Source organism: Fusarium sambucinum, chromosome IV (assembly GCF_050947815.1).
Source record: "Fusarium sambucinum isolate potato_lamoka chromosome IV, whole genome shotgun sequence".
Lineage (NCBI taxonomy): Eukaryota > Fungi > Ascomycota > Sordariomycetes > Hypocreales > Nectriaceae > Fusarium > Fusarium sambucinum.
Genome location: NC_139291.1, coordinates 1,401,188 through 1,425,735, shown reverse-complemented (window position 1 = coordinate 1,425,735; position 24,548 = coordinate 1,401,188). Strand labels below are relative to the sequence as shown.

General features: G+C 49.3%; 8 protein-coding genes across 8 annotated transcripts; 3 read left to right on the top strand and 5 right to left on the bottom strand.

The window, feature by feature from the left end:
* Window positions 1-1,791: 1,791 nt before the first annotated feature.
* FSST1_000513 (uncharacterized protein) lies at window positions 1,792-4,856 on the top strand (the record flags this gene model as incomplete). Its single annotated transcript, XM_083231376.1, has 8 exons — window positions 1,792-1,897; window positions 1,962-2,006; window positions 2,072-2,611; window positions 2,662-3,009; window positions 3,071-3,352; window positions 3,402-3,955; window positions 4,008-4,495; window positions 4,550-4,856. 8 exons carry the CDS (start codon window positions 1,792-1,794, stop codon window positions 4,854-4,856), a joined length of 2,670 nt encoding a protein of 889 aa, XP_083090695.1.
* Window positions 4,857-5,612: 756 nt separating this feature from the next.
* On the bottom strand, window positions 5,613-6,589 carry FSST1_000512 (uncharacterized protein; the record flags this gene model as incomplete). The annotated part of the gene is made up of 3 exons (XM_083231365.1): window positions 5,613-6,079; window positions 6,129-6,287; window positions 6,340-6,589. The coding sequence occupies 3 exons, from the start codon at window positions 6,587-6,589 to the stop codon at window positions 5,613-5,615; spliced, it is 876 nt and encodes a 291-aa protein (XP_083090694.1).
* Window positions 6,590-6,818: 229 nt separating this feature from the next.
* FSST1_000511 (thioredoxin-like protein) lies at window positions 6,819-7,469 on the bottom strand (the record flags this gene model as incomplete). Its single annotated transcript, XM_083231354.1, has 1 exon — window positions 6,819-7,469. One exon carries the CDS (start codon window positions 7,467-7,469, stop codon window positions 6,819-6,821), a length of 651 nt encoding a protein of 216 aa, XP_083090693.1.
* A 1,933-nt stretch (window positions 7,470-9,402) lies between these two features.
* On the top strand, window positions 9,403-11,221 carry FSST1_000510 (ZIP zinc transporter-domain-containing protein; the record flags this gene model as incomplete). Its single annotated transcript, XM_083231342.1, has 4 exons — window positions 9,403-9,676; window positions 9,740-10,753; window positions 10,812-10,911; window positions 10,963-11,221. The coding sequence occupies 4 exons, from the start codon at window positions 9,403-9,405 to the stop codon at window positions 11,219-11,221; spliced, it is 1,647 nt and encodes a 548-aa protein (XP_083090692.1).
* Window positions 11,222-12,989: 1,768 nt separating this feature from the next.
* FSST1_000509 (uncharacterized protein) lies at window positions 12,990-14,245 on the bottom strand (the record flags this gene model as incomplete). Its single annotated transcript, XM_083231331.1, has 3 exons — window positions 12,990-13,882; window positions 13,939-14,091; window positions 14,194-14,245. 3 exons carry the CDS (start codon window positions 14,243-14,245, stop codon window positions 12,990-12,992), a joined length of 1,098 nt encoding a protein of 365 aa, XP_083090691.1.
* Window positions 14,246-14,491: 246 nt separating this feature from the next.
* On the top strand, window positions 14,492-15,599 carry FSST1_000508 (FRG1-like family-domain-containing protein; the record flags this gene model as incomplete). The annotated part of the gene is made up of 3 exons (XM_083231320.1): window positions 14,492-14,874; window positions 14,927-15,339; window positions 15,493-15,599. The coding sequence occupies 3 exons, from the start codon at window positions 14,492-14,494 to the stop codon at window positions 15,597-15,599; spliced, it is 903 nt and encodes a 300-aa protein (XP_083090690.1).
* A 561-nt stretch (window positions 15,600-16,160) lies between these two features.
* Window positions 16,161-21,223, bottom strand: FSST1_000507 (transcriptional regulator SIN3; the record flags this gene model as incomplete). Its single annotated transcript, XM_083231309.1, has 6 exons — window positions 16,161-16,700; window positions 16,772-19,297; window positions 19,359-19,926; window positions 19,979-20,079; window positions 20,146-20,298; window positions 20,600-21,223. The coding sequence occupies 6 exons, from the start codon at window positions 21,221-21,223 to the stop codon at window positions 16,161-16,163; spliced, it is 4,512 nt and encodes a 1,503-aa protein (XP_083090689.1).
* Window positions 21,224-22,288: 1,065 nt separating this feature from the next.
* FSST1_000506 (uncharacterized protein) lies at window positions 22,289-24,083 on the bottom strand (the record flags this gene model as incomplete). Its single annotated transcript, XM_083231298.1, has 7 exons — window positions 22,289-22,425; window positions 22,474-22,747; window positions 22,797-22,853; window positions 22,901-23,113; window positions 23,158-23,375; window positions 23,428-23,928; window positions 23,978-24,083. The coding sequence occupies 7 exons, from the start codon at window positions 24,081-24,083 to the stop codon at window positions 22,289-22,291; spliced, it is 1,506 nt and encodes a 501-aa protein (XP_083090688.1).
* Between the last annotated feature and the right edge of the window lie 465 nt (window positions 24,084-24,548).

Here is a 24,548-nt window from a genome sequence, read left to right as displayed (position 1 = left end):
TCCTTGTTGGGTCAAGTCTCGGCATACGTTTCATCCAAGCTCCTCAAAATCTTCGTCTCAATTGGATGCCCACGCGAATCTCCCGTCGTCGGGAATTAGATTTTGGTTTTTGCTTTGTGCGCCGCTGGCTTTTGCTGACTGAGCGAACGACAGTTAACGATTGTCATCATTGAATTCTTCGGAACATTTTGTACCTGTCAACTAATTTTCGCTGCCGCCTTGGCCGCCGGTTCGAAGCTCCATCTGTCATTTCGTTTTCGTTCTTCTCGAATGTCGTCGACTCATCTGCGCTGCTTACACTACCTCTGCATTGATATCATCAAAGTCCGCTAATCCCGCAAGAGGAGCCTCGGTCACTTTCTTGATGCTGGGCTACCAATACTAACTGACAGCTAAAGCCCGTCCCATCGCTATAACAGAGCGCCTACATATTACGGGCTGGCGCACTGAGCATCTGGCCTCAGCTCCCCTATTGCATTGTTGACAGAGGACCCCGAAGTGAGAAAACCCACATCAACTTCCGTCTCTGTATTTCTCTGTAACACGCCGTTCACTCGGGCTGGTGCTTATAGTCCGTACTCTATTGGGATTTTCAGGCGGCGACTTTGACTCTCGATTCCAGCGATTCCAGATACTTTCTCGAGTCTGATTTGGTCGAAAGAAGATTCGCCCCAGTCTCATTACGGACACTGGTTCTGGACCTTTATCCCACAATCCACAATCCACTTCCGCGCTACCACGCCGCTTTTCCTTACCTGCATCCCATCTCCATCCCCCTGGACCTGTCCTGGGCTAGCTTGACCTTTCCCGCCCCTGTCATATCCTGCCTGTTAGTTAAGCCCTGCTCGTGGCCCTGCTGTGATCCAAAGAACGCCAACCCGAAACTCTCCACCAACTGCTCGTCACTAGTCTGGTGAAGTGAGGAGGGACTGACGGTCAGGCAGCCTGAGCAAGCCCAAATCAAGTGCTGGCAACGACGTTCCCATACCATACCATCTTGTCCTATCCCATCCCATATCAAGTTCAGGGCACCTAGACTCTCCTCCCCTCTCCCCCTCCCCTCTAACTTAAAGACCAAGCCTTGTCTAGGGTCACGTCCCCCAGCACCTACAGTACTTGATCATTACACACCCTTGCCCATGTTCATGCTCATGCCCAGTGCGCTACGCTTGCTGCCGCCCTGCCCTGTGAGAGCCAGAAGGACAAGACAAGACAAAACAAGTCAAAGTCAAAACTCAAAGCCACTCCTAGTGGCCCCAAACACCCGGCCCTGTGGTTCACTTTAAACTCCTCTATCCGTACCGTACTCGACTTGACCCAAGCTTCAACTCAAGAGTACTTACAGTGCCCTACCCCGACACGCCCCAGCCAATTCGATAATACGTCTTTTTAGCTGGTCTAGCTTTCGTACATATCTTTGTCACTGCTGGGTTTTTCTCTCTTTCGCCTCCCTACGCTTTTACCTGCACGATCTTTTCATTCGCATATACACGTCGCACCACCCGTGCAGCCCATTGTCGCTCATCATCCCATCTGTCGTTGCTTTTGTCACCTGCCGTCACGACTGTCCCCACGAGCCTCCCTCCACCCCGCGATTCTCCTCGTCTTGCGCGACAACTTCAATCTCGACTCCTCCACTCTACTCTACTTACCACTTGTTCGATTTTGTATCACCACGACTGATATCTGTTGACTCGTTTTTGCGCACGATTTCATGTTGACCGCTACAATCGCCACGATTCAACGCTTGTAGAGGCGCACAACCTTAACTATACTATACTATATCGTAACATGTCCAACGAAGACCCTTCTGTTCGCCCAATTCTACCGCAACAATCCCAAATGAATTCCTTTTCGTTTGCGCCGCAGCAATATACGCAGCGCGAGACTCAAAAGAGTGCGTCATTACTCACTGCGACTTGTACATCAAATGTCTAGAGGTAACTAATATATCGGTGTAGACTATGTGTTCGTTGACGAGCACAACCGCCACAAGCGGTTGAAAGGTATGTTTTTTCCAGGAACTGAAGATTGACTCTGCATCGCAATCGAACGCTAAAGCTTGGGATAGTTATGAGAGCTTGCGAAGGCTGCCGAAGACGGAAAATTAAATGTGATGCTGCAACAACAAACACATGGCCTTGCTCGGCTTGTATACGGCTCAAGCTTCACTGTGTACGACCCAACGGTTTCGATGGAGCCAACGACTCGACGACTTATGACACTACGCCTATGGGCTCAGAACAATATCAGCAAATGCCTATGCAGCATCAAGTTATGAACACGGGCGCCAAACTTTCACCAGCTGCTATGTATGGTGCGCAACCTCAGCAGGTTTACCCCGATGCGAACGCCTCATATCAGCATGTTTCGTACGACACGTCTCAGCAGCCGGGAATGCACTATGGTGCTGTTGCACCTGCTGGTTCAATGATGGACCACACATATGCGGGCCAGAATGTATTTCCTACTCCTCCCATGCACCAGCCACCACCGCCTCCCGGAGCCCATCAGCAACCTTCCCCCGAAGCGTATTCCTCCCCCGGTGACTATCAACATCACGATCTCGCGGACCTTTTGGGAACGCTCAAGGTCAATGAAACCGGCACAGGTAGGATTTCACGGTTTACTCATAACCTGCGTTTGCTAATATTTGTGTAGCTCCGTATCTTCGGAACAAAGCATCTTTCAGACATGAAGAGCAGGCACCTGTTGAAGAGGCGGAGGATTTCCCAGGCGCTCTCCCTCCGATGATGCCAGCACCTGGTCACAAGATCCGCATTCCGCCTGAGTTGATGCCAGATGACGAAACAGCACTGAACTATTTCGACCTTTACTTTACTCATGTTCATCCTTATGTACCCGTACTTTGCAAGACTGTTTTCTACCAACAATGGAATACGGACCGAGAATCGATTTCACCATTGATTCTGGAAGCGATTTTTGCTATGGGAGGTCGACTGGCTGAGGAACCCACTGAAGGTCAACAATGGCTTGCCCTTGCTTCCCGTGAGTACTACTTTTAAATTGTACATGGTCAGTATGAATGTCAAAAACTGACGATTTCTAGGGCACGCCGATTCTTTCATGGATGTTCCTCGATTGAGCACTCTTCAGGCCTTACTTATGATTCTCAAGGCTCGCGAAGCTGCTCCTAAACGAGGTTACTACTATCGCTCCTGGATGACTGTTGTGCAGTGCGTTCAAATGGGTAAAGATCTGGGCTTGGATGAGCATCACGAGGATCACCAAGCAGGCATTGCTTGTGAATTTACAGCTGCTGAATGCCAACTTCGAAAGCGCATCTGGCAGACGATCTTCGTGTGTGAGGTTATGGTTGGCGCTCCTCAAGGTGAGTTAAACAGCTGCCCATCATTATCTTGTTAACTAATGTATCCAAGGCCGACATGATCATGCTGTCAAACTCAACACCGTTGATTTCACACCTTCGCGACCTGTTCCCGGATGCGAAGAATCAGAATATCATACATCACGCAACTTCAGCTACTTCTCTCAGGTTGTGCGAACAGTATCCGCAATGAGCAAAGTATATACGAGACTCCGGAGACGAAAGGATTGGGGCGTCGACCCTGAGTTCCAACAACTAGGACAAAGCTTCAACACCTGGCTGGCAGAGCTTCCCCCGGACCTTGCTATTTCCTTCCCACAGGACGGATCACCCCCATGGATTCCTTCACACTTTATCGGAAACATGCACGGGTACTACTACCTGGCCCTGATTCTGTTCCACCGACCTATCTTGTCGTTCCTGGACCCCAACGCTCCCGACGGCCAGTGGAAGCGCCACATGATGATTTGTTACAGTTCTGCCAAAGCTTTGTGTCGTGTGCAGGAGGCAACACTCAACACCTTTGGACTTACAGGACTTCAGTGCATGCAGCGAGGCTTCAGCTTTTCTCTCTATGCTGGCCTCTCCTGCATTGTTATTCACCTGGTACGTCTTCCGACATGTATGCCCCGAACTTGTGCTGACTCTCATTTGATAGGTTGCTATTGTTTCACCCGATCCCGAGTTCAACAGTGATGCCCGCGAATACTTTACGAGGCATATGCGGGTCCTGGAAAAGGTGATGGAGTCCTGGTCTATGCCCGAGTTGGAGAAGCAGATCAACGCGCTCCGAGAGGCGTTTTCAGCAGATGTTCGAAAACCGTTTGTCTTGAAGCCAAGCTTTCCATACGGCAGTCCTCACCCATCCACCCATTCCAGCCCCCCTCGAGGTTCCGAGCCTTTCAGACCGGTCATTCACCGGACAGGCTCCATAGACCAGCACTTGGATACACACGGTGCCCAACAAGTCAGTTATATCAACCACCCCATCACACCTCCCATATCAGCCGGCCCAATGGACAGCAAAAGTGACTCCCCAGCTGTACAGTCGCTCGTCATGATGTCGCAAGGAACGCAAGGTCCCGGTATGCCCCAGAGCCTATCAATGGCGGATCAACCAGGATGGAACCCATCCCGACTATTTGAGTAAGTCGCCGATAGTTTCATATCTTCCTTGCGGTTTACTAACTTTGTGGACAGACAATGGAACACCACATTTGGTACGCCTGCCTCCCATTCACAAGCCAGCAATACCCCACCTCACACGAGCCCTCTTAACGCGTCGTCCTCAGGTGCTACGGAAGTTCCCACTATCCAGGATATCCAAGCCGTCCAGGCAACAATGCCAACTGGATCGCATCAAATATCTCCACCTCAATACTCAGCTGCTCCCGTGCCCAACTTTGTCACGCCAGCCATGTGGCAAGAGTCGGTTGCAAGTGTTTACGAGGGTGGATTGAAGCGAGGCTGGGACTACGATGGTGTGGCAGTGATGAAGAGACACTGATGAAAAGAGGCTATTGCTGATGGAGCTATCACCCGCTGAGGCTGAATACTCTTGAGGCTGGTTCTTATTAGGCGAGCCGTGATCCGGCAAAGAGTTTGTGCCAGAATGGACCACAAGTGTTGAATCACTTGTGATTTTTCTGGTCGAACAGACGAGGCTCTCAAGTCCCACAAAACTTGTTGATATGAAGATTCTTGGAAACTTTGTGTCGTTAACGACATAATTTGGAGGCCCCAATAACGGCAAGGGGCTTGCATATTGTACAGAACCCGGTTGGATATATTGGTTGGACGGATCAACAAGGACATATAACGAGCTATGATGGAAGCGTTGGATACTCGGACCCAGACGTGGTAAATACATGGGACGAGGTTCACGAGGTGCGTTTGGTAGGACAGGCAGGACCCATGTACCAATATTTGTCTACGTGATTGACGACTTGGAACGCTTCGGACGGAGCATTGGCAACACAGGAAAACGGAACGGAGTAATGGTTTTTACATATATCTATCTACTGCAACACAGGAATACCATTGTTGCGTGTGTATGGCGCTTTGTTTACAAGCTTTATCGTTTACTTTTTCCATTGGTGACATGTCTACTAATCATGACCAGCCAAAAGGGCTGGAGCCGTATCACGCCATCTATGTTTCAAGTTTCCATCTATCTCGGGATTCACATACGATGGTGTCAAGGGGTTTGAATGCCCCCTGGATCTCTGATACAAGCCAAGCCTGTTGTTACTCAGCGACCAGTTCAAATAGTGGGATCTCCTTTGTAGGGTGATGCAGCCTTGAGCGCCCTACTGTCAACACGCTCCTTGATAGAGTCCCAGATCCAACCATCGACCTTGTCCGTCTTCTTCTGATACCGCACCCTCGTCTGCGGCCTCTTGTCCTGGATGTAGAACTTGCCAACGGCACGGAACATATACCAGCTACGTTTAGCGTTCTCCTCCTTGGTGTCACGCACGTAGTTGATGAGGCCGAAGCGGCGTCGCACAGGGCTCAGATCGCCGGCCTGAATGCTGCTGTAGCGAGGCTTGGAGATGGCGCTCATGGTGGTCAGGGTTAGAGGCGTGGACGGCGGGAGCGCCTTGACAAAGCGTTCCAGAAGGGCGCGCGAGGTACGGGCGTATGGGGGAAGGTGGATGTGGATGTGTGTCACGAAGGGGGAGGTTATGTACGCGACGAAGAAGATGGGGACAATGCCGCAGAGAACGACTGATTTTGTTAGTTACTATCTGAGATTGAGTGAGAGGGATGGACGTACTGCTTGCGGTAACCCATTCGGGCTTTTCAGCCTTGACATAGCTCGGTGCTACAATGAAGCAAAAGAATGCGCCGAGGAAGAGCGTTGTGATTTTGAGCATGGCCATGAATGTGATACGACCTGTACCGCCATGGTATATGATGAGTTTCTCAGGGAGTTCTAGTGAGAGTTAGTTAGTACATGTTGTAAATAGCATAGAGAAAACACGCACCAAATTCCTTTCCCTCCTTGGCTACAGCTCTAGCTTGTCTCTTCAACTCATCTTCAATCTTGTTGTGCTTTTTGGGAGTAGCTGTGGGTTTGACGGCATAGCATCGCAATTGAGCTTGCTGTAGAGATTTCTGGATTGAGCGGCGGAAACTTCGAGGAAGGGCTGAGGATTGGATGGGCGTTGCTTGGCAGGTGAGTGAAGCCAATTGAGTTGGCCGTAGCCGTGGTATTATCATTCTTAGTTGAAGCATTGTGATTGATGTGTGAGTGTTGATTTCATGAGGCTCATGAGCATGTCGTCAAAAATGAGTCCGTTCTAACTTGGTGGGGAGGTACTGAATCCACACAGGGTTATCTAAGACATTATCACCATGTGAGCTACTAATACGGATATGTCGACAGCTTCAATTGCGTTAAACACATAGCTCTTCATTATCATTAGAGCTTATGGCTCGTACGTTTGTTACCCTCCAATGGTAGTCAAACAACGTTCTTTTGCAACCACTCAACCCACTGGTCCTTGTTCCAACCAGAGCTAACATCCTGAACCACACCGTCAAACACAGCAGTAGGCGTAACATGCACGCCAATCAGGCGGTTCATCTTGGTGATAACCTTGAGGTCGTTGGTAACCTGATTCCCCGCATTCAACGCTCCATCATCACCAGCTTTGTCAGGAATCACAAGCAGTTCGTACACCTTGTTCTCATCAACGCCCGTCTTTGCCGCAATCTTGGCCAGGCGACGATAAGTATCATTGCGCGTCTCGTTCACGACAGACACATCAAAAAAGTCCTTTTGCTCCTCGAATAGAGCTTCGCTAAAGTCCCAGAAGCGCTCAGGTGCGAGACGCAGAACTGCCAGGCCGGCCTCGTGCATAAGGGTTGACGAAGGGTGCCATGGCTGGACTTGCTGGCGGAAGATAAAGGTAAGGCTCGAAGCCCAGTGCTCGTTGGCTTTAACTGCGGGGATCACGTCGGAGCGGAGGGTGCGGAAGATCTTGGCGGAGAAAGGACAGCAGTAGTCGAGGTAGAACTCGAGGGTGTGAGTTGTGTGGGCGACGCCTGAGTTTGAGGCGGGAGGGTGGGCGAATTGGAGCTTTTGCCCAGCGAATTTTGGAGGAAGAGCCATGATTACAGTGCAGTAGGTATGGTAAGTGTTGGTTTGAGAGGTGAGGTCGAAGTTTTACAATGTTGAGATATGGGAGTTTGGATTCATGTGAAGAATGATGTCAGTTCGGTTGATGCAATCGCGGTGCAGCTTGCATCATGACGCCTTATGTAATCTATTTTGCATCTCGTATAAGACATCAAGGTAAGCTCAACCATCTCATGATGCCTACTAGTTTCTCACTCAATTCTCTCATTTTCATTATGTTTTTTTCTCTCTTTATGTCGGCAATCACTCATTGTCAAGTCAGTAGAAGAGACGAGAGGTGAGTAGTGACTGCTGGATCCCTGTCGACAGCTACCGAAACTACCTAGAAACAAGTAATTGGTGGAGAAGTGGTCATGACGAGACGCATCATCGATGCAACCGTTGGATCTATATCGTCACTCGGGCCTCGTTTGCTTCCGAAGTTTACCGTATTGTCGGAAGCTCAAGAATATCATGGAGGTACCTATCTTAAGGTTGGCCTTCACCGAGGTACCTACGTAGTCTCAGTAGCTGTGTGCAGCCCTCTAGACCTCCCAGTAACTTTAGTTGAGTTTCGGAATATTTTAAGCTTATGAGAAGCACTGTGGTCTGTTCTACAGCATGTTTGTTTACTCGTAACTTGGAGAATTCGTACGCAGTACTCTATATGCCGTGCACATGATGCAGAGATAAGCAAACAAAGCAAGTAATGCTAATGCACCGCGACCTTTCGGGCCTCACCTCGACTCACCGATAAGAAACGTATCTACGGCATTAGACCGCCAAGACGGGGGAACTAAGAGGCTCTGCCGTCATGCTACAAAGAGCGTGATCATTGTCCAAGACGAAGCGTATTCATTGCGTATTCCTTTGCGGGGTAATCAATAATCTGGATCAACATTTTTAACCTTGTTGTCTCGGCGCCGACTAAGATTTCTTCTTGTCAAGTGATCAATATTTCTTGGGCTGGGGCTGGGCTGGACTGGGCTTTGTTGTCCAGGATATGGGATATGGGATATTTGGCTTCGGGTTCTATTCATGGATTTCCATCCTGGTCAAGGCTTACGGAGGTCTCCCGAAGTGCTGCTGTGCTGAGCCGCAGTCTTTTTCTTTAGTAGTTCACCGGGAGCTGACGGAGGAGATTGCGGGGAAGACGGGAGGGTACCTTGAATCTGTAGTAATTTCCCGTGTATTTTCGTGTATCTTGAGTCTAACAATGGCTGTCGTCGGTTCTTGCCAATCTTTTTTGATCTTGGTCACGGGCGAAACCGGGGATCTCTACTTCCTTTTCCTGATGGAGTGGGTCTCCCCCAGTTTCTGTGTCAGGCTAGTGGGTACCAGAAGAATTGACCTCTAAGCTTTAGGCGATAAAAATAAATAGGCTAAGAAGTATAGTCCAAGTAGCATAAAGTGGCCTAAGATTTTAGTCTCTTATGCTCCTGGCGGCCAACTTTTCTGGTACCCTGATGTCAGGGCAGGTGCTAGTGGATACGATGGTCCCCGGTTTCCCCCCAGTCAGCGTCACTAGGTACATAGTAGTCTAGTTTAGCAGCAGGTGCAGGTGCATTGCATACATTTTTAACCCTTTTGTCTGCCGTTTTTAAAGACTTGCACTAAATTACTGGGTTAGAATAAGCCGTAGAATACTTTATTTATCAAACCTTACCCCCGTCTCGTCTCATCTCAACTACTTACTTCTAAAAACCCTTTTAGGATCGATGTTGTTTGTCTTCTATCATTATCAAACCATAAATCATTGACTACTTTGCTTACTTCGGTCCGACTCTCTCTATCTTGTGCTGTCGCGTGGCCTCTTTTTTTGCTTGTGAAGGAAGACAACAAACTTTTGCGTCTGCTTAGTCGCTTTTTCCAGTTCCATCACGTCAATTCCTCCAAACCAATCAATCAATCAATCAATCATTTCATCATGATTTGTCTCTCCAAAGCAGACGAGTCCTTCTACCAGCGCTTGACCTGGAACCAGGCTCCTTCTCCCTTGGCTGCCTCGCACACTACGCGCCAGGATCTCAATGGCATCTCCAACCTTCGCGAACATGTTGATGCTGCCCAGGATGATGGGAGCGGAGGCACGGCTGGGAGTATACTCAATGGGCACGATGATAGTAATCAAGCAGGGAGTCATCCTGCAGAGCCTTTCAAAGGCTCTCTCAAGGATGCGGGACGGCAGTCCCGTATCTCGGGTACGTCCAAAATCTTATGATCCTCCCTTGTCAAACCCACATATAAGGTACTAACAACCCCAGGACTGTCCTCGTGTCTTAAGACGGTAAATGGTGGTGTTGACCATATCCGTCTTCATCGAGGCACTCTCTCGTCATGTGCCTCGCACATCTGGAGCTGGACTGTCTGGGTCCTCTCTGTTCTTGTCGTCTCGACAATCATCTCTTACTGGAACTCCCCTGCGCCTGCTGTCATGACCTCACCCCCGATGGCCCAGGAGTCAACTCCTGTCCATCTCTCCCCTCTGCGCAAGCGAGCGAGCACATGCGAGTCTGGAGGCGCCAACAAGGGTGAATACAACACTCCTCTTCATGTCGGTGCCGTCTTCATTATCCTGTTCGTCTCGACACTCGCTTGTGCGTTCCCCATCATGGCTGCCAAGCTCCCAGGGCTGAGGATCCCCAATCGCTTCTTCTTTGCTGTCCGTCATTTCGGTACTGGCGTGCTGATCGCCACTGCCTTTGTCCATTTGCTCCCCACTGCTTTCATTTCACTTGGCGACCCTTGCTTGAGCAGCTTCTGGAATCAGGACTACCCTGCTATTCCTGGTGCTATTGCTCTTGCTGCCATCTTCCTTGTCACTGTGATTGAGATGGTGTTCCACCCCTCTCGACATGTTTCGCCTGCCGAGATCACCACATCCAAGGAAGGATGTACTGGTTCAAACAGCGGCGGATGCATGGGGGGTACAGGTATGCTCCCCATTCGTGACATGGGACCTATTCGTGGACGATCATCAAGCATTGGTCAGAACCTTTCCACTCTCAACAGCAGAGACGTACGCATGCAGGATCTGGAAGAAGAAGTTTGTGAAGATGACGACAATGTCCGTTCCGGAAGAAAAAACCTCGAGGAGACGAGCCTCGAGGCTGTACAGACGCCTGTCTTGTCCCCAGAGCAGCAGCAACGCAAGGAGCTTCTTCAGTGTGTTCTGCTCGAGCTAGGCATTCTCTTCCACAGCATCTTTATCGGTATGGCGCTTAGTGTTTCGATTGGCAATGAGTTCATCATTCTCCTCATCGCCATTGTCTTTCACCGTAAGTTCTTTCGTTCTCCTGGTGTTCTTTTTACATCAGATGACTGACCAGGCTACAGAAACTTTTGAAGGATTGGCTTTGGGCTCTCGAATTGCTTCTATCAAGTGGCCCAAAGGTAAGCTACAGCCATGGTTCATGGCCCTCGCATATGGATGCACGTAAGTATACACCTTAGTACTGACATTGTAACCAACTGACATGAATAACAGCACTCCTCTGGGACAAGCTCTCGGCCTTGCTACCCACACACTTTACAGCCCCAACTCTGAGACCGGGCTTATCGTTGTGGGCGTCATGAATGCCATCTCGGCTGGTTTGCTTACCTTTGCCTCCCTGGTTGAGCTTCTCTCTCAGGATTTCCTTAGCGATGAGAGCTGGCAGTTCCTCCGCGGCCGCAAGCGTGTTTATGCTTGCCTTCTTGTGTTCTTCGGGGCTTTCTTCATGAGTCTTGTTGGCGCTTGGGCTTGATTGAGTTGTTCACAATTCTGTTGTGCATACTTGCTTCACGAGGATGCTACTTCAGGATATGGCTGAGCAGCCTGTGACTCTTGGCGGATGAACCGCAGCTTCTTGATATTACCGGCAATGCTTTCTTGCATGATTAGTATCAGGATTATTCTCTTCCTCCCACCCATGTTTCAAGTTTAATTACTTCATAGTGAATTAAACACTGTTTACATGGGTTTCTCTTTTTTCTCTTCTATTGCAGCAATTGCGTTGCGATCTTTCCTTTCATGACACTGCCGTCTAGGCAGTATTTGAGACAGCTCAAATTGCGTTCACTACAAGGGCCTTGCGGAACAAGATATATAGGAGCGACATATCTACGGATAAACTTTGTTATATGATATATGGTCTCGAGGTCTCTGGATCAGATAAGCTACAAATAAACCATTCGTTTTGCCAACCATCAAAGAACCGGATGAATCTACCGCCACAAGTCTAAAAGACGAAACTAGTAGGATAGCTTATGATATTTGTATCAAATTTCTTAGGCTGCTTATCTCTATATCTAAAAACTTGGATGTCAACTCTTTCACTTTCCACCAGTAACGTATGATCGACTTTTTAACATCTTTCCAGTCATGTGCATATATACCAAGTGTAGACGGACCAGGGATTGACAGAGTGTCTTGGTATTGTGACGACCTCGAGGGTCTTCAGGAAGAAACGGCTACTGCAAGTACAGCTCAGCAGAAGCTTCTTCTACCAGTGACCCTGATTAGTTCTATACTGTACCTAGGTAGTCAGGAACGGATAGGTATCCAAGAACCTCTCGTTATATGGACTACTCTCCATAAGCAACTCTATCTCTGTCTGGAAGCATTGCTCAGCAACGGTGCTGATCCCAACATGGCCAATAGTCAAGGACAGACTGCATTGCATTATTCAGGGGCACACAAGCGAAAAGACCCCAAGGTCAAGTATATCTTTCTTGTGGCAGAGCCAAGCGAGGATACAGTCCGTTTACTTCTCCGTTTCAACGCTTCTGTCAACCACAAAAATGTATATGGGAACACACCTCTAAAATATGCTGCCTATGCATCTCCTCTAAACACTCTTCACATCCTACTCTCAAACTTGCCAACCAGATCGCAGAGAGAATCCGCTCCAAGGTCAAGAAACCACAAAGGTGAGACGCTATTGCACTTTGCATCTGCTGGGACCCGGGTCGATATCGTAAAGTATCTACTATCTGATGACGTTGGCCTTTGCATAAGCGAAACTACATCAAGGGGATGGATGCCGTTGCATTGCCTTACCATGCATCCTAGCGGTAATAGCACTGACGAAGAAACACGGCTTATCCAGACGCTGATATTAAAGGGTAACCTCGTTGATGGCCGAGCTTCGTTTGCATTTGATGATTTATTGAATCGCTCAAGGAGACAAGGCGGTAGACAAGTCATGTACTGCAGCTGTCGGGAATTACAATACCTTGAAGATCCTGTGGCTTGGGGTAAAGTGATGCGACACGACCTTGCCCCTTTACACATTGTTGCTCACCTTGGGGCAATAGCCATTGCGTGGGAATTATTGAAGCATGGAGCTGATCCTGTAGCTGAAGATTCTGAAGGGAATTCTCCTGCCAGGACAGCAGGCGATTCAAGAAAATACTATAGCTACGAAGACCGAGACGTGATGATAAAGCAATTATTAGACGCTAGAGGATCACTAAGTTATATATGCCCGGATACAGGCTTTTTGCTAATTCGGGGCCAGATATAATGATAGTTTACGATACAGTATTCTTGTTAACAATACCACGAGCAAACTCTCCAAACGTAAGATGTTGCTCAATATCAACCTCTTCACCCAAGTTAGGCTGAGTAAAGACCGCCAACGTGTTGCGGGCAACCTTTCCATCGCTGACACTGGGTCGTACACCTCTAACAAAGTGAGGCACCGCCTTGAAGCGACCAGCAGTAATGCGCTCTAAAGCCTCGCCGGTCTGGAATGCGATGCAGTCGCGAGGGATTTTGACTTGGACGGTCTCGCCGGTACGGGACTTGATGTACAAGCCAGCTGATGGATCAGGGGATGAGGAGAGTTCCTCAAGGGGTGGCAGAGAAGCACCATTCAGGTTTGTAACGTCTGGTACGGCAGGGCTGGTCTTGTGCTCGTCGATGAACATGGCTGAGGTAAGACCCGTCAAACATCCGTGGTCGAGATGCGTAGCACACCAGTCATCTTCATCGCCGCCGGTCGCAGATTGCTCTGACTCTTGAGGATAGTAATGCAGCAGACGTGCTTTAGTGGTGCTGGACATACTGACGACGTGCTCGAGGTATCCAGCGGGGTATCCTGGGATGTCTTCCTGAGCGAAGCGATCGCACGCACGAGCGACGAGAACGGCTACGTCAATGATGAGACGGCACAGAGAGGTCACAGAGGGCTTGAAGCCTGGGAGGACATCCTCTGGCGGCCAGACATTGGGGGACAGATACTCGGGAAAGTTATCGGTAGAGAACTCCTCGGTGGGCTTGGCACATTCGAGAGATGGGTCAATGTAGAATGCGCAGTTGGCGTAGTATGAGCCCTTGAAGGTATCGACCTGGCCATTCTTGAGAGTCTCCTTGCCTAGAGACCAGCCAGTCAGGTACTTGGCTCGAGCATTCTCAAGTTTTTCTATCGGGCTTGTTAGGACGAGTGCGATACTGAACAAAGGGTTTATGGTAACATACCTAATTCCTCTTTGGGGAGGTTGCCGAGATATGAGGCGTAGGAAAGAGCCTGATGTCTAAGTTCAGGGAACTCTTGAGGGACATCCTTTACAACGAGGATACCAAGAGAGTCTGGGCCAAAGGCTTGCTTAAGAGTCTCGAATGGGATGTTGCCTGTGGAGTATTAGTTTTTATTCGCTTATAAGTGAAAGTTGGAAACATGTCCTCATCATGAGAGCGGCGCTATCATGAGTATAAGAGTCGAGAAGTACATACCATCCTTGAGGTCATTAAGAGACACGGAAACAGCTTGTGCTTGAGCAACCATATTGAAGTGTAAATTCACTCAGGAAATAATCAAGAATACCATGAGATTTAAAATTAAAAGAGAACAAGTTGTTCAATTCTCTTATTCTTTTTCTCTTACACGTTACCATGAGTTGCGGGGGAATAAGTATTACATAACCAATCACCTTCCTGTTATTGACCTCTTTCGGGGAGTGGAGCTCGCCGTATCCCGGCGTTGACCGTCGGTCCAAACACTTGACTTTCAACAACCACTCACTCATTAAAAATGGTCAAGCCATTGACCTTTAAAGGCGACAAAAAAGTCAAGAAGCGCAAGCGAACAGACGTCGAGAAATCATCACGCGATGCTGTAGACGAAGAAACAGGCCAGGTCCAAAGGGCCACCACCACTGAAGAAGCAGAGAATGACGATAGCTGGGTGTCCGCCGAGGCGACCACTGATGTCTCGGGACCTATCATGATTGTTCTCCCTACGGATATACCTTCGGCGCTGGCTTGCGATGCGACAGGAAAGGTGTTTACGGTTCCCATTGAGAACATTGTCGATGGGAATCCTGCTACCGCCGAACCGCATGATGTGCGCCAGGTCTGGATCGTGAATCGCGTAGCAGGCACAGAGAGCTTTCGCTTCAAGGGACATCACGGACAGTAAGCAAGGGTCTCTACAAACGAATCCCGACATGTAACCAATACGCTACAGATTTCTCTCTTGCGACAAGATCGGAATGCTCTCCGCTTCAGCAGAAGCCGTATCCCCCCTCGAATCCTTCAACATCATCCCCACGGGCGACACACCAGGAACATTCCAAATCCAAACCCTGCGCGACACATTCATCAGCATAAAGTCCCCCAACAAGGCATCTTCCAAGACATGCGACGTGCGCGGCGACGCCGACACCATCTCGTTCGACACGACGTTTCGCATCAGGATGCAAGCTCGCTTCAAGCCCAAACTGCGCGCGTCAAAGGAGGAAAAGGCGCTCGCCAAGATCAGTCGGCGCGAGCTGGAGGAAGCGGCCGGGCGGAGGTTGGATGAGGATGAGGTGAGGAAGCTCAAGAGGGCTAGGAGGGAGGGAGATTATCATGAGGCGTTGCTTGAGATCAAGGTCAAGAGTAAGCATGATAAGTTTGGTTGAGTAGGGATTCGAGGGATTGGTGATACAAGAAATTGGAAGCTGCGTTTAGATCTGGAAAGGTACTGCTGAGTGAGTGATTCTCACGATGCTCATGGGTGTGTTCAGTCCACTAATACTCTCTCCCTTACAGCCACGGATGTCAGACAAGAGATTATTCTCAACCCTCATATAACCCAAAACCAAACAGAGCGCCAGAGGCTCGACATGGCAACTCTGAGTATGATCGGACTCGTCTGAAAGTTGCCTCACTCAGTCACTCCAATATCAAAATAATTCACATGATCCGGACTGGGCGTTTTGGTATTAACAATCGTGGCGTTCTTGGTTTTATATAGTGTCTAGAGTACAGGCCAAAGGGAATTGTAAACCTCAAAAATAATCATAACGAGCTTTCCCTATAAGAAAGACATTGACGTACGGCATACCTTCCAAGTGCGCATCCTCCGTCGCCTTTTAGGAGTTCCAAAAGACTAAAAAAACATGAATGGGACAATTCAAACAAAAATGCAAAGCAGTCAAAATCGCTTATGTGATACAAGCACTCCCCCTCCCCCCTTTATTCCTCCGCGAGTATGTTCTTTCTACTTCGCCCACTTGCCAATACTTGATTCACGCCTTGACATGGCGAGGACTGCATCGCCTTTTCTCCAGCGGAGCAGAGATTGGACAGTCTGCAGACCTCTTTCGTGAGCCTTCGCCGTCGAACTTCACAATGGACGTTTCAACTTGCGAGGTCACGGCATCTGGGCCACGCTCCTGTTCCGGCTCCTGCTGCTGCTCCTGTTGAGGAGTAGAGGGCTAGTCCATCTCCACATCTTCAGCAGCGCTGGGCGGAACGATGCCATCATCCATCCAGTTGCGGAAGTTCTTGTTCTGCTCCTGAACCTCCTCTGGACTAAGATCTTTGGTCCAAGCCGGGTTGTGCACCCACTTCTCGAGAAGCTTGTTCTCTCGGTGTGTGCTCAGAGCGCGGGTGAACTTCTCACGACGCTCACGTTGTTCAGCCGACTTGGGGGCCTGGTCGTAAACCACGTATTCCGAAGTACCAGGAGCCCAGACCATCTTAGAGCTCTTCAGGCAGATGCTGATTGTCAGGTTCTCCTTGTAGGACATAGGCTTGGGGATGGCATCGTCGTCGTTATCGGTGTCAGCCGATGGCAAGTTACGGGACAGCACCACCTTTTGGAGTTTCGATCTTTGAACTCCCTCAGTGGGTTCGACACGGATGAATGACGAGATGTAATATTGCCAACGCTCGCGGAGCTGCATTTCATCCATGTGGAATGTTGTCTCTTCCCGTTGGAGCCATCGCACAGTCGCCTCAGACTTAGCAGGCAGCTAGAATATATATTAGCAACTTGAAGAAGAAAAAAAGACAAAAAAAGACAAAAAAAGAGGAATTGACTTACCCAGCAAATCACAAAGACATCTCCGTCCTTAACACACTTCTCTGCAAACTTACGAGCACTGATCTCAGTCTGGAAGCTTGTCTCCTCTCGCTCGCGACTAGCATGGTACTGAGCAATCAGATCAGGAGTCTTCTCCTTAGCATCTGTGCTACTGCAGGTGAGAGCAACACGGCAGAGAGTCTTCAGGAGATCCTGAATCGTGTACACTTTCCATCCAGTCTTGAGGTAGTAGTGTCGCATCACATCCTGGTAGCGGCTCTCATCCACGTCGCCCGAGATATACTCCTCAATGAGCTCTAGAGTCTTGGGCCAGTAGCTATCGGGGTCGTCATTGGCGTCGAAAAACTTCATGTGGTTCTCGGTGAAACCAATATCCCGGGCAGGCTTCTGTTTGTTGAGGCGGTCGACCTCTTTGGCTACTACTTCCTTAGCCTCCTTGAGATCTTGAAGACGTCTGTAGAGAGTTTGGAAGATGCTAAAAAAGACAAACAAGGTCTGGTTGCAAAAGAAGTTGTACCAGGGCCGAGTAAAGAACCCGTCAGCTTTCAGTTCGCCCTCCGTATTCAAGATAGCGTCGCTATCACCAACGACGACTGGCTTAGGAATGTTAGGCATCCAGCGGTCGTTAGAAATTTCAGTGTTCGTGGCGTCCTCAGAGGCATCGGGCATCTCCTCTTCATTTGCAGAGGTGACATCAGGAGTGGTCTCTTTACTTCCAGAACCACTATCCTCCTTATTGCCGCGAGGTTTGCTGCCATTGCGGCCAGGATCAAGAACCCCTCTAAGGAGATCTCCTTTCCGGCCGTTACGTCGGCTTCGGCCATTGGTAAGTTCCGCAGGCGTGTGATCTTCAACCTCTTCCTCGCCAGAATCTGGCTGCATCTTTGGAAGCTTATCCTGGATGCTCTCTTCCGGTATGTCAAAGAACATGGGGATAAAAGACTCAAAGAACTCCAGGATACGTTCCTTCTCCTGGCTGCTATGCTGGCCATTGTGCAAACTGTACAGCATCATCAGACGTAGAAGATCAATGATGGTATCCTTGTCGCTAAAGTCCCAGCTGAACTGATGACGAGGGATTCCGCCCTTCAGTGATCGTTCACGGCGTTGCTCCTCGTGCTTTGTCTTGATAACATCGACAAGGTGCTTTGCAGTCAGATGTCTCTTGTCGTTCTGTTTCACAAGAATTCCCATATGATCCAAACTCTTAAGGTGCATGTTCTCAGTCTGAGCATGCCAGACCTTCTCCCACTCACGCTGTGAGAATCGCCATTCTTCGTCCTTTTGTTTCATACGAGCCAACAAAACAGGCACGACGTCGAAAGGGTGAGTGAACATGTCGTTAACAACATCAATACCTCGTTCGCCGTAGATCTTCTTGCATATACGCTTGAAGATGGATGTGCTTTGACCAGCAAGGGCAGCGGGCATATGGAAGGCATCCCTTTCCGGAGCAGACATCGCCAGCATCTGTTGTGCAATAGGCTCCAAGAGTTGGATGCACTTAAGATTAGCTTCAATATTGAAATCGTAGTCGTGGCGCTCTTCCTCAATGCGATGCAGACCCTCTTCAAACTGATTCTTTCTATGAGCAACAAACCCACTATCCTCAGACGCCCAGGTAGGATGTGAGGCCCACTCATCGTTGAGTACAGAGTTGCACAGCTCGTCGCGGCCACTGCAGGGCTTAAGGCGTTCTCGCTTCGGAAGTAGTCGATAACTGGGCCCATACCCGCGGCAGTTGCTGAGGGACACCTTGTCTGTCGGGGGCGCAGGACGGTTGTCAATAATGACATCGTGAGTATCAACACCTACAAAGCTCTTCCAGAAGGTCATCAGGTCAGGGTTTGCACCAATAAACAGTGCGCCCTTGTGGAATAACGTATTACGATCGATGATGTTCTGGCTGAAGAGATTGCAGAGTTTCAAAAACTCATTCATGGAAGACCTGTTGCTGAGGTACTTCTTAACTCGCTCGAAAAAGGCGATCTCCTCTTGATTCGATGTCGAAGAGGTCCTGGCGGGATAAGGCTCCGGCATGACAGGTGTCAATGTCGGTTCGACTGCAAAGTTGTCACCACCTAGTCTCGCATGACTGAGTTTAGGTCTCTTGTTACCGTTCACTGCAGGAGGTGCGATGCGCGCAGCCGCAGTCGCCTCCGCAAGGATAGTCGCAGGCTGAACAGCCTGCTTGTCAGCTCTTGGGCGCTTTTTGTTATCCTTTGTGGCGCTGGCAGGCGGCGCAAAGCTGCCAAGTGGAGGCATCTTCTGGCCATCTCTCATAGCAGGTTGAGGTGTCTGGTTGGGACCGGTTGGTGGCCCGTCTTCCATTCGGTTAGGAGTCTGCTTGGCCTGACCAGCGGATTCTGGTAGGAACTGTTTAAAGTCCTCAAGCAGGTCAGGGGCAGAGTTGAAAAGAGTAGTCACCTGCGCGTATACGTCCTGAATAGGCTTTTGTTCGCGCTGATATGTTTGGAGGATCTCAAGGAATTGTTTGTAAATCTCAGGTTTGTCCTGGAAACGGTTCTTTGCCATGATTAGTATATCTGATACTTGAACAGAAGGAATCTCGAGCAGTGTGTTTTACCTTAATCTTATTCACGTAGCTGATAGCATGGTTGAATTCAACCGGTCCACGACGTTCCATGTTTGCCTGGTTTGCCGCATTGCCGTTCACCCCAGCTTGTCCTGGAGTGGGTGTTAATGCATGACGAGCGTTAGGGCCCTCACCAGGAGCCGCGCTGCCTTGAGGCAAAGCCCGTCGCTGACCTTGGTTGTTGCTCTCGTTGAATGCGGCATTGTGAGCTGCAGCCTGAACAAAGAGACTCGCGCCGTTTTGCACTGGAGTGCTAAACTGGGCCTCTGGACTCTCAATGCTATGTTGAGGCCTCTGTTGCTGCTGTTGCTGCCACTGGCCGCCACGTTCAGGAAACAAAGGCTGGTTAACGGTGGGCCCATGGCCGTCACCTTGGTTTCCGCGGATGGACTGAACCGTGGTACCCATAGGTGTGGTAACACGGATTGTATTCGGGTCGTTGTTACCGCCGCACTCGATTCGATAACCGGGAGGCAAGAAAGTGTTGAATCCTTGTATAAGATTTGGGTGTCCGGCGAAAAGCTCCGAGACTCGGTTGATTACACCTGGAGTATCGATACTGTACTCTTGTTAGCCAAGCAAATATAACCAAAATTCGTTGGGTGGCATACGCCTGACTCTTGAAGTCCTTCATGATATCAAGAAAGCGGTTATAAACATCCGGTTGATCGTGAAACTGGACTTTGACCTGGTCGAGGTAGGTAAGGGCATCCTGGGAAAAGAAGAGTTAGTGACCAGCAAAAGGATTATGGTGTCAATAAACATGGATATTTGCTACATTGACAAACGGAAACGAAGCTGATAGGCTAACTTCGTCGCCATGAAAGAGCATCATGCCCTCTCCCCCGTGATTGAAGACGCCAACGAGGTTTCCAGGCTGTGCCAAAAGGTTTGCAAGAAGGCTGTGGGCTTCCATGTCAGGCGAATAAATCTGCCATAATAAAGGAACGTGTGCACCACAAACCAGACAAAATAGATGATGTATATTACACAAGATCCATCAAGCAATTTGAAGAGTTCCGAAGGAGGGGTAAATGAAGTTGAGCTGCAGGAGCCAGAAGGTGAATGAGGGAAAGGATGCGGGTGCTTTGGCAGCGGCCCGCGCTGTCGCATCACCAGGTCGCAAACGCAAACCTGCCGGGTGGCTGCCAGCTGCGCAAACGCTTACACGTACCCCTCCACAGACGGCACCCGTCTTCCCAACAATCAATTTACAAACAAACTTTACTCACATTAAGAATAGGTTGCTGGCCCTGGGTAATACCCCCGGGAAGCTGATGGGCCGCAGATGCAGCTCCTGGGTTGAACGGCGTGCCTTGCTGGCCACCTCGCTGACCCTCCTGGGGTTGTTGTGGTAAAGGGCCACCAAAGACAGCAGCCACGCCACTATTGGCAGTGGCCTGCGTCGAAGCTGGCGGTCCAGTCGCATGAGGCATTGGAGCAAACATTTGCGGTTGGGTGTTGCCGTTGTTTGGCCCTCCGTGCTGGACTGGTCGGTTGTGTTCGGTTTGTAGTAACCCTAAGGCGACTAAAGGAGCAGCTGATGGGGTACCGAGGGGAATCTGAGGGTTTCCGTTATGGTTCGCGAGCAGTCCTCCAGGGCTATGGATTGCACCGGAAATTCGCGACGCGACAGGCTGGTGGATGGGGATAGAACCAGCGCTGCTATGGTGAGGTGTTGATTGGTATCGTTCGTTGGACTCTCGGTCCCGGTCGCGCTCTCGTTCGCGCTCTCGTTCTCGTTCTCGCTCTTGGTCTCGACGGGCCATCTCCTCGCGTTGCTGTAAAGCTCGATGTCGGTCGTCCATTTCGCGGTCTCTATCGTATCCTGCTGGGCCAATATTCTGGCTGTTCATGCTGTTCTAAATTGATCGACACATTAGCAGGGTGTCCCATGAAGTTGCAGTGCACTGTCCGATTCGAGAATTGAAGATCCAGAAGCTCCAGCACAGAACATGACGATAAGATGAATGCATCATGGCCGTTGTGCGCGTGGGCGCAAGCGACGCCCAGAGGTCAGGAGAACAGTAGAATGGATTCGCGACAGAACTAGTAAAAACACTTACACCAGGTTGAATAAGGCTATCGCCAGTAGAACTCTACATGGAGACGAGTTCGCGCAAGATCAATAATGAAAACGATAAAGACACGAAGGCTGGTATAGTTGTTGGCGAGGGGTGGTTCGTCTTGAGTAAAACCTAGCTGCGTACAAAGTTGCGAGCTTCCTGCGGCTAGGGTGACGCCGATTGTATTGACAGGATCACGTGGTGATAGACAAAGTGGAGTAAACGCGCGATGTCAATTGGTTATAGCTTGTTATCTTATCTCTCTTCTTCAGCCTTGTTGTTCGATGATGAAACTTCTGTATGACACAACCAAAGCCTTTGCAACCATAATCTATCCAGCATGGCTTATCTCCTTTAGCCTTCATCCTTGTTCGCAATTGAACAGCAGTAACACAAAAACCTGAATCCATTTCATCCCCTTGCGCTATCGATATTCGCTGGCAAGGCTGAAATTTCAGGTGGGGCAAGGCTCTCAAATGCAAATTAGTCCATAGGGGCAATCAATTCGCCGATGCCGGATACGGAAAGAGGCATGATATCAATTGTAACAAAACGCCTGCACCACAAAGCAAACTAATATGCTCCAGGCGCCACCCAAATAGCCTCAGCAGGTTTGGTACGCCTCTATGTAAACCCATGCCCGATTCAAATCGCAATCTCCCAAAATCCCGGTGCAAAGATATCTAGATGATAGATACGAGCCAAGTTAGTCTCGTGAAAGCACCATGCCTTTCAAAAGTCCCCATGCTACCAGCAATGCTCGCCATCCCATGAAAATCGCAAAAAGAAGCCGAATATCAGACCCGATCTTGACGAAGCCTGAATAATGTCAAATCTGAGCGCGTTGAATGCTTCTCAGTAAAGTACTTTCAATGTCGTGGCGGGAAAGGTTTGGTTGAGTGTCGGCTCATTGGTTGTTTCAAAAACTGAAGTAAAGCTGAAGATATTCGCATAATAACTCGCTTTCGATAAAACCATGCCCATGAGTTCACCTGCCTTGGTATTAGCCGATGATATCTGGGTATGCTTGTATGACTTACCGATACCGACGAGCCATATGTTTCGCGCAAATGAAGGCTGAAGCCTATATGATCCCAACGCCAACGACAAAGCTGGGCACACAACGTAGGGCCAGAATCCGGAAAACCCAAGACTACCAAGCATGTATCCTTGAATTCCAGCAGCCGAAGCGGCAGTTGCTTCAAGGACGTCTAGTACCTGACTAGACTTTTGCAAAGCATCCTCAAGTCGCGACTCGTGACTGTCGTATTTAAGAAGCAGATCGTCGGCGAGCTCTTCCAGTTTACCCATGCCCTACAACTAATCAGCAACTTGTTCGTACCTTTAAGATACAATAACTTACTTGCTCAATTTTGGCCTGTTTCGCTAGGATACCTGCACTCCTAGCTGCCGTCGTTTCCTTGTCGGGTTATTAACTGCTTCACACAATTGGCACCTGAAGCTTACCATTTGATCAAGTGAGGTTGCGACCACTGCGGTTAATGCTGTCACCAAACCCGCAACCTCGCCGTTCCACTTCTCAGTGCTGGTTCGCAATGCAACCTCTTGGGATGTTGCGATGTCGGTGGTGTGCTCTTGGACGGCGCGAACGAGTATCTCGAGGAGATCATGCAGTGCTTGCGCTTCTTCTAATCCACTGGCAACAACGTCGCGAGAATCCTATTTTTGTTAAATTTTGCTCCCACGAACTGAGATTTGCGTACCTTGATCGCATGACTCAGGTCGTTTTGGAGAATCCCACTGGCCTTGTCCATTTCCATCCGCAGGTTCTTGACCTGTGGGCCAATACCTTCCACTGACTGGCTTGCAGCGTCAAATGCTCGGTTGAGGGATTGGAATCGCTTTTCCAAGTCTGCCTCGACATCATTTGTGAGTTTCTCGAGGATTCTGGTGATTCTTTGGTAAAGGAAGATGTCCTCATCTGGAAAGATCGTTAATTTGGCTGTGCCCAACAGATCTCGATTTTCACTGACCTTTTTGGTTATCCACCCTTGCGGCGTCGCAGAACCTCAACGCCTTGTGTCGATAGCTGACCCAGGTATTCCAGGCCGAGTCTGACTGTGCGAGGCCTTCGAGACATTCGTCGATTTCATTAGTCGAGACGTGAAGCTTTGCGGCGGTCGGGACAGGGAGCGCTGCCAGGAATGGTTCTCGGAACTTGAAGCATGGTTTTGGAATCAAGAAACTGCCGCGCTCCAAGTCACAAATGGCCAGACTTGCTGCGTAGAAGTCGACGAAGTCTCGCGCGGCTCTTCCACTATCAAGGTGGATCTTTGCATCATCCTGACCGTTCAGAAGGTGGCAATTGTTCACGAGTTGCCTCGCAGCGATGCGATGGCAAAGAGGTTGTGACTCCAGATCCTGCAGCTCTTGAAGGGCAGTGCTATAAGCGTTGGAGAGTTTTCGATCCGCTTGTTGCATCCAGAGAGAATTGTCGCCATGTTTCTGGTGATGAATAACAACTTGCGCCTCCCCTGTGGTAGTGTTAGCCTTTGAGCAAATATGAGAAACAATCCACCATACCATTAGGAACTGTATGAGGTCTCCATGAGAAACAGTTTGTCAAACTAGAAAAGAAAGAGAGGAAGATCAATCCCCAAAAAAGAAGCGTAACCCCCTTGAAGGGCATGTTGGACAGCATCAAGCATAAAAGATGTGAATAGGTGGTCGCGATATTCTTTGCTTGCTGCTGTAGGAATAGAAGAAGCTTTGAGGAGAAGATTCTATGAGGTAGGTATGCAATGGAAGGAAATAATGAAATCGGAGTGGTAGAGAGTGGAAGGTAGAAGGAGGGTAGTTCGAGGAGGTGTGCAGTTGTATGTGGAAGGCACTATTAATTCGCTCTTTCTACAAATGAACCTCTCCGATTTCAAAATGAGGAGCACTGACCTGAGCACTTTTTTAAAATAATGCAGCAACTTTCTTTTTCGCAAACAGTGGAAAATGAATAAGTGAGCGGGCCGAGACCACTATGATTGCGATTATTTGACGGGACTTCTACCGGCGTAGTTCGGAGATCGGTAAGCACATCTTCAGTAGCAAACCAACACCACATAAGCGTTCGTTCTATAGCATTTAACCTTGCTTTATAGAT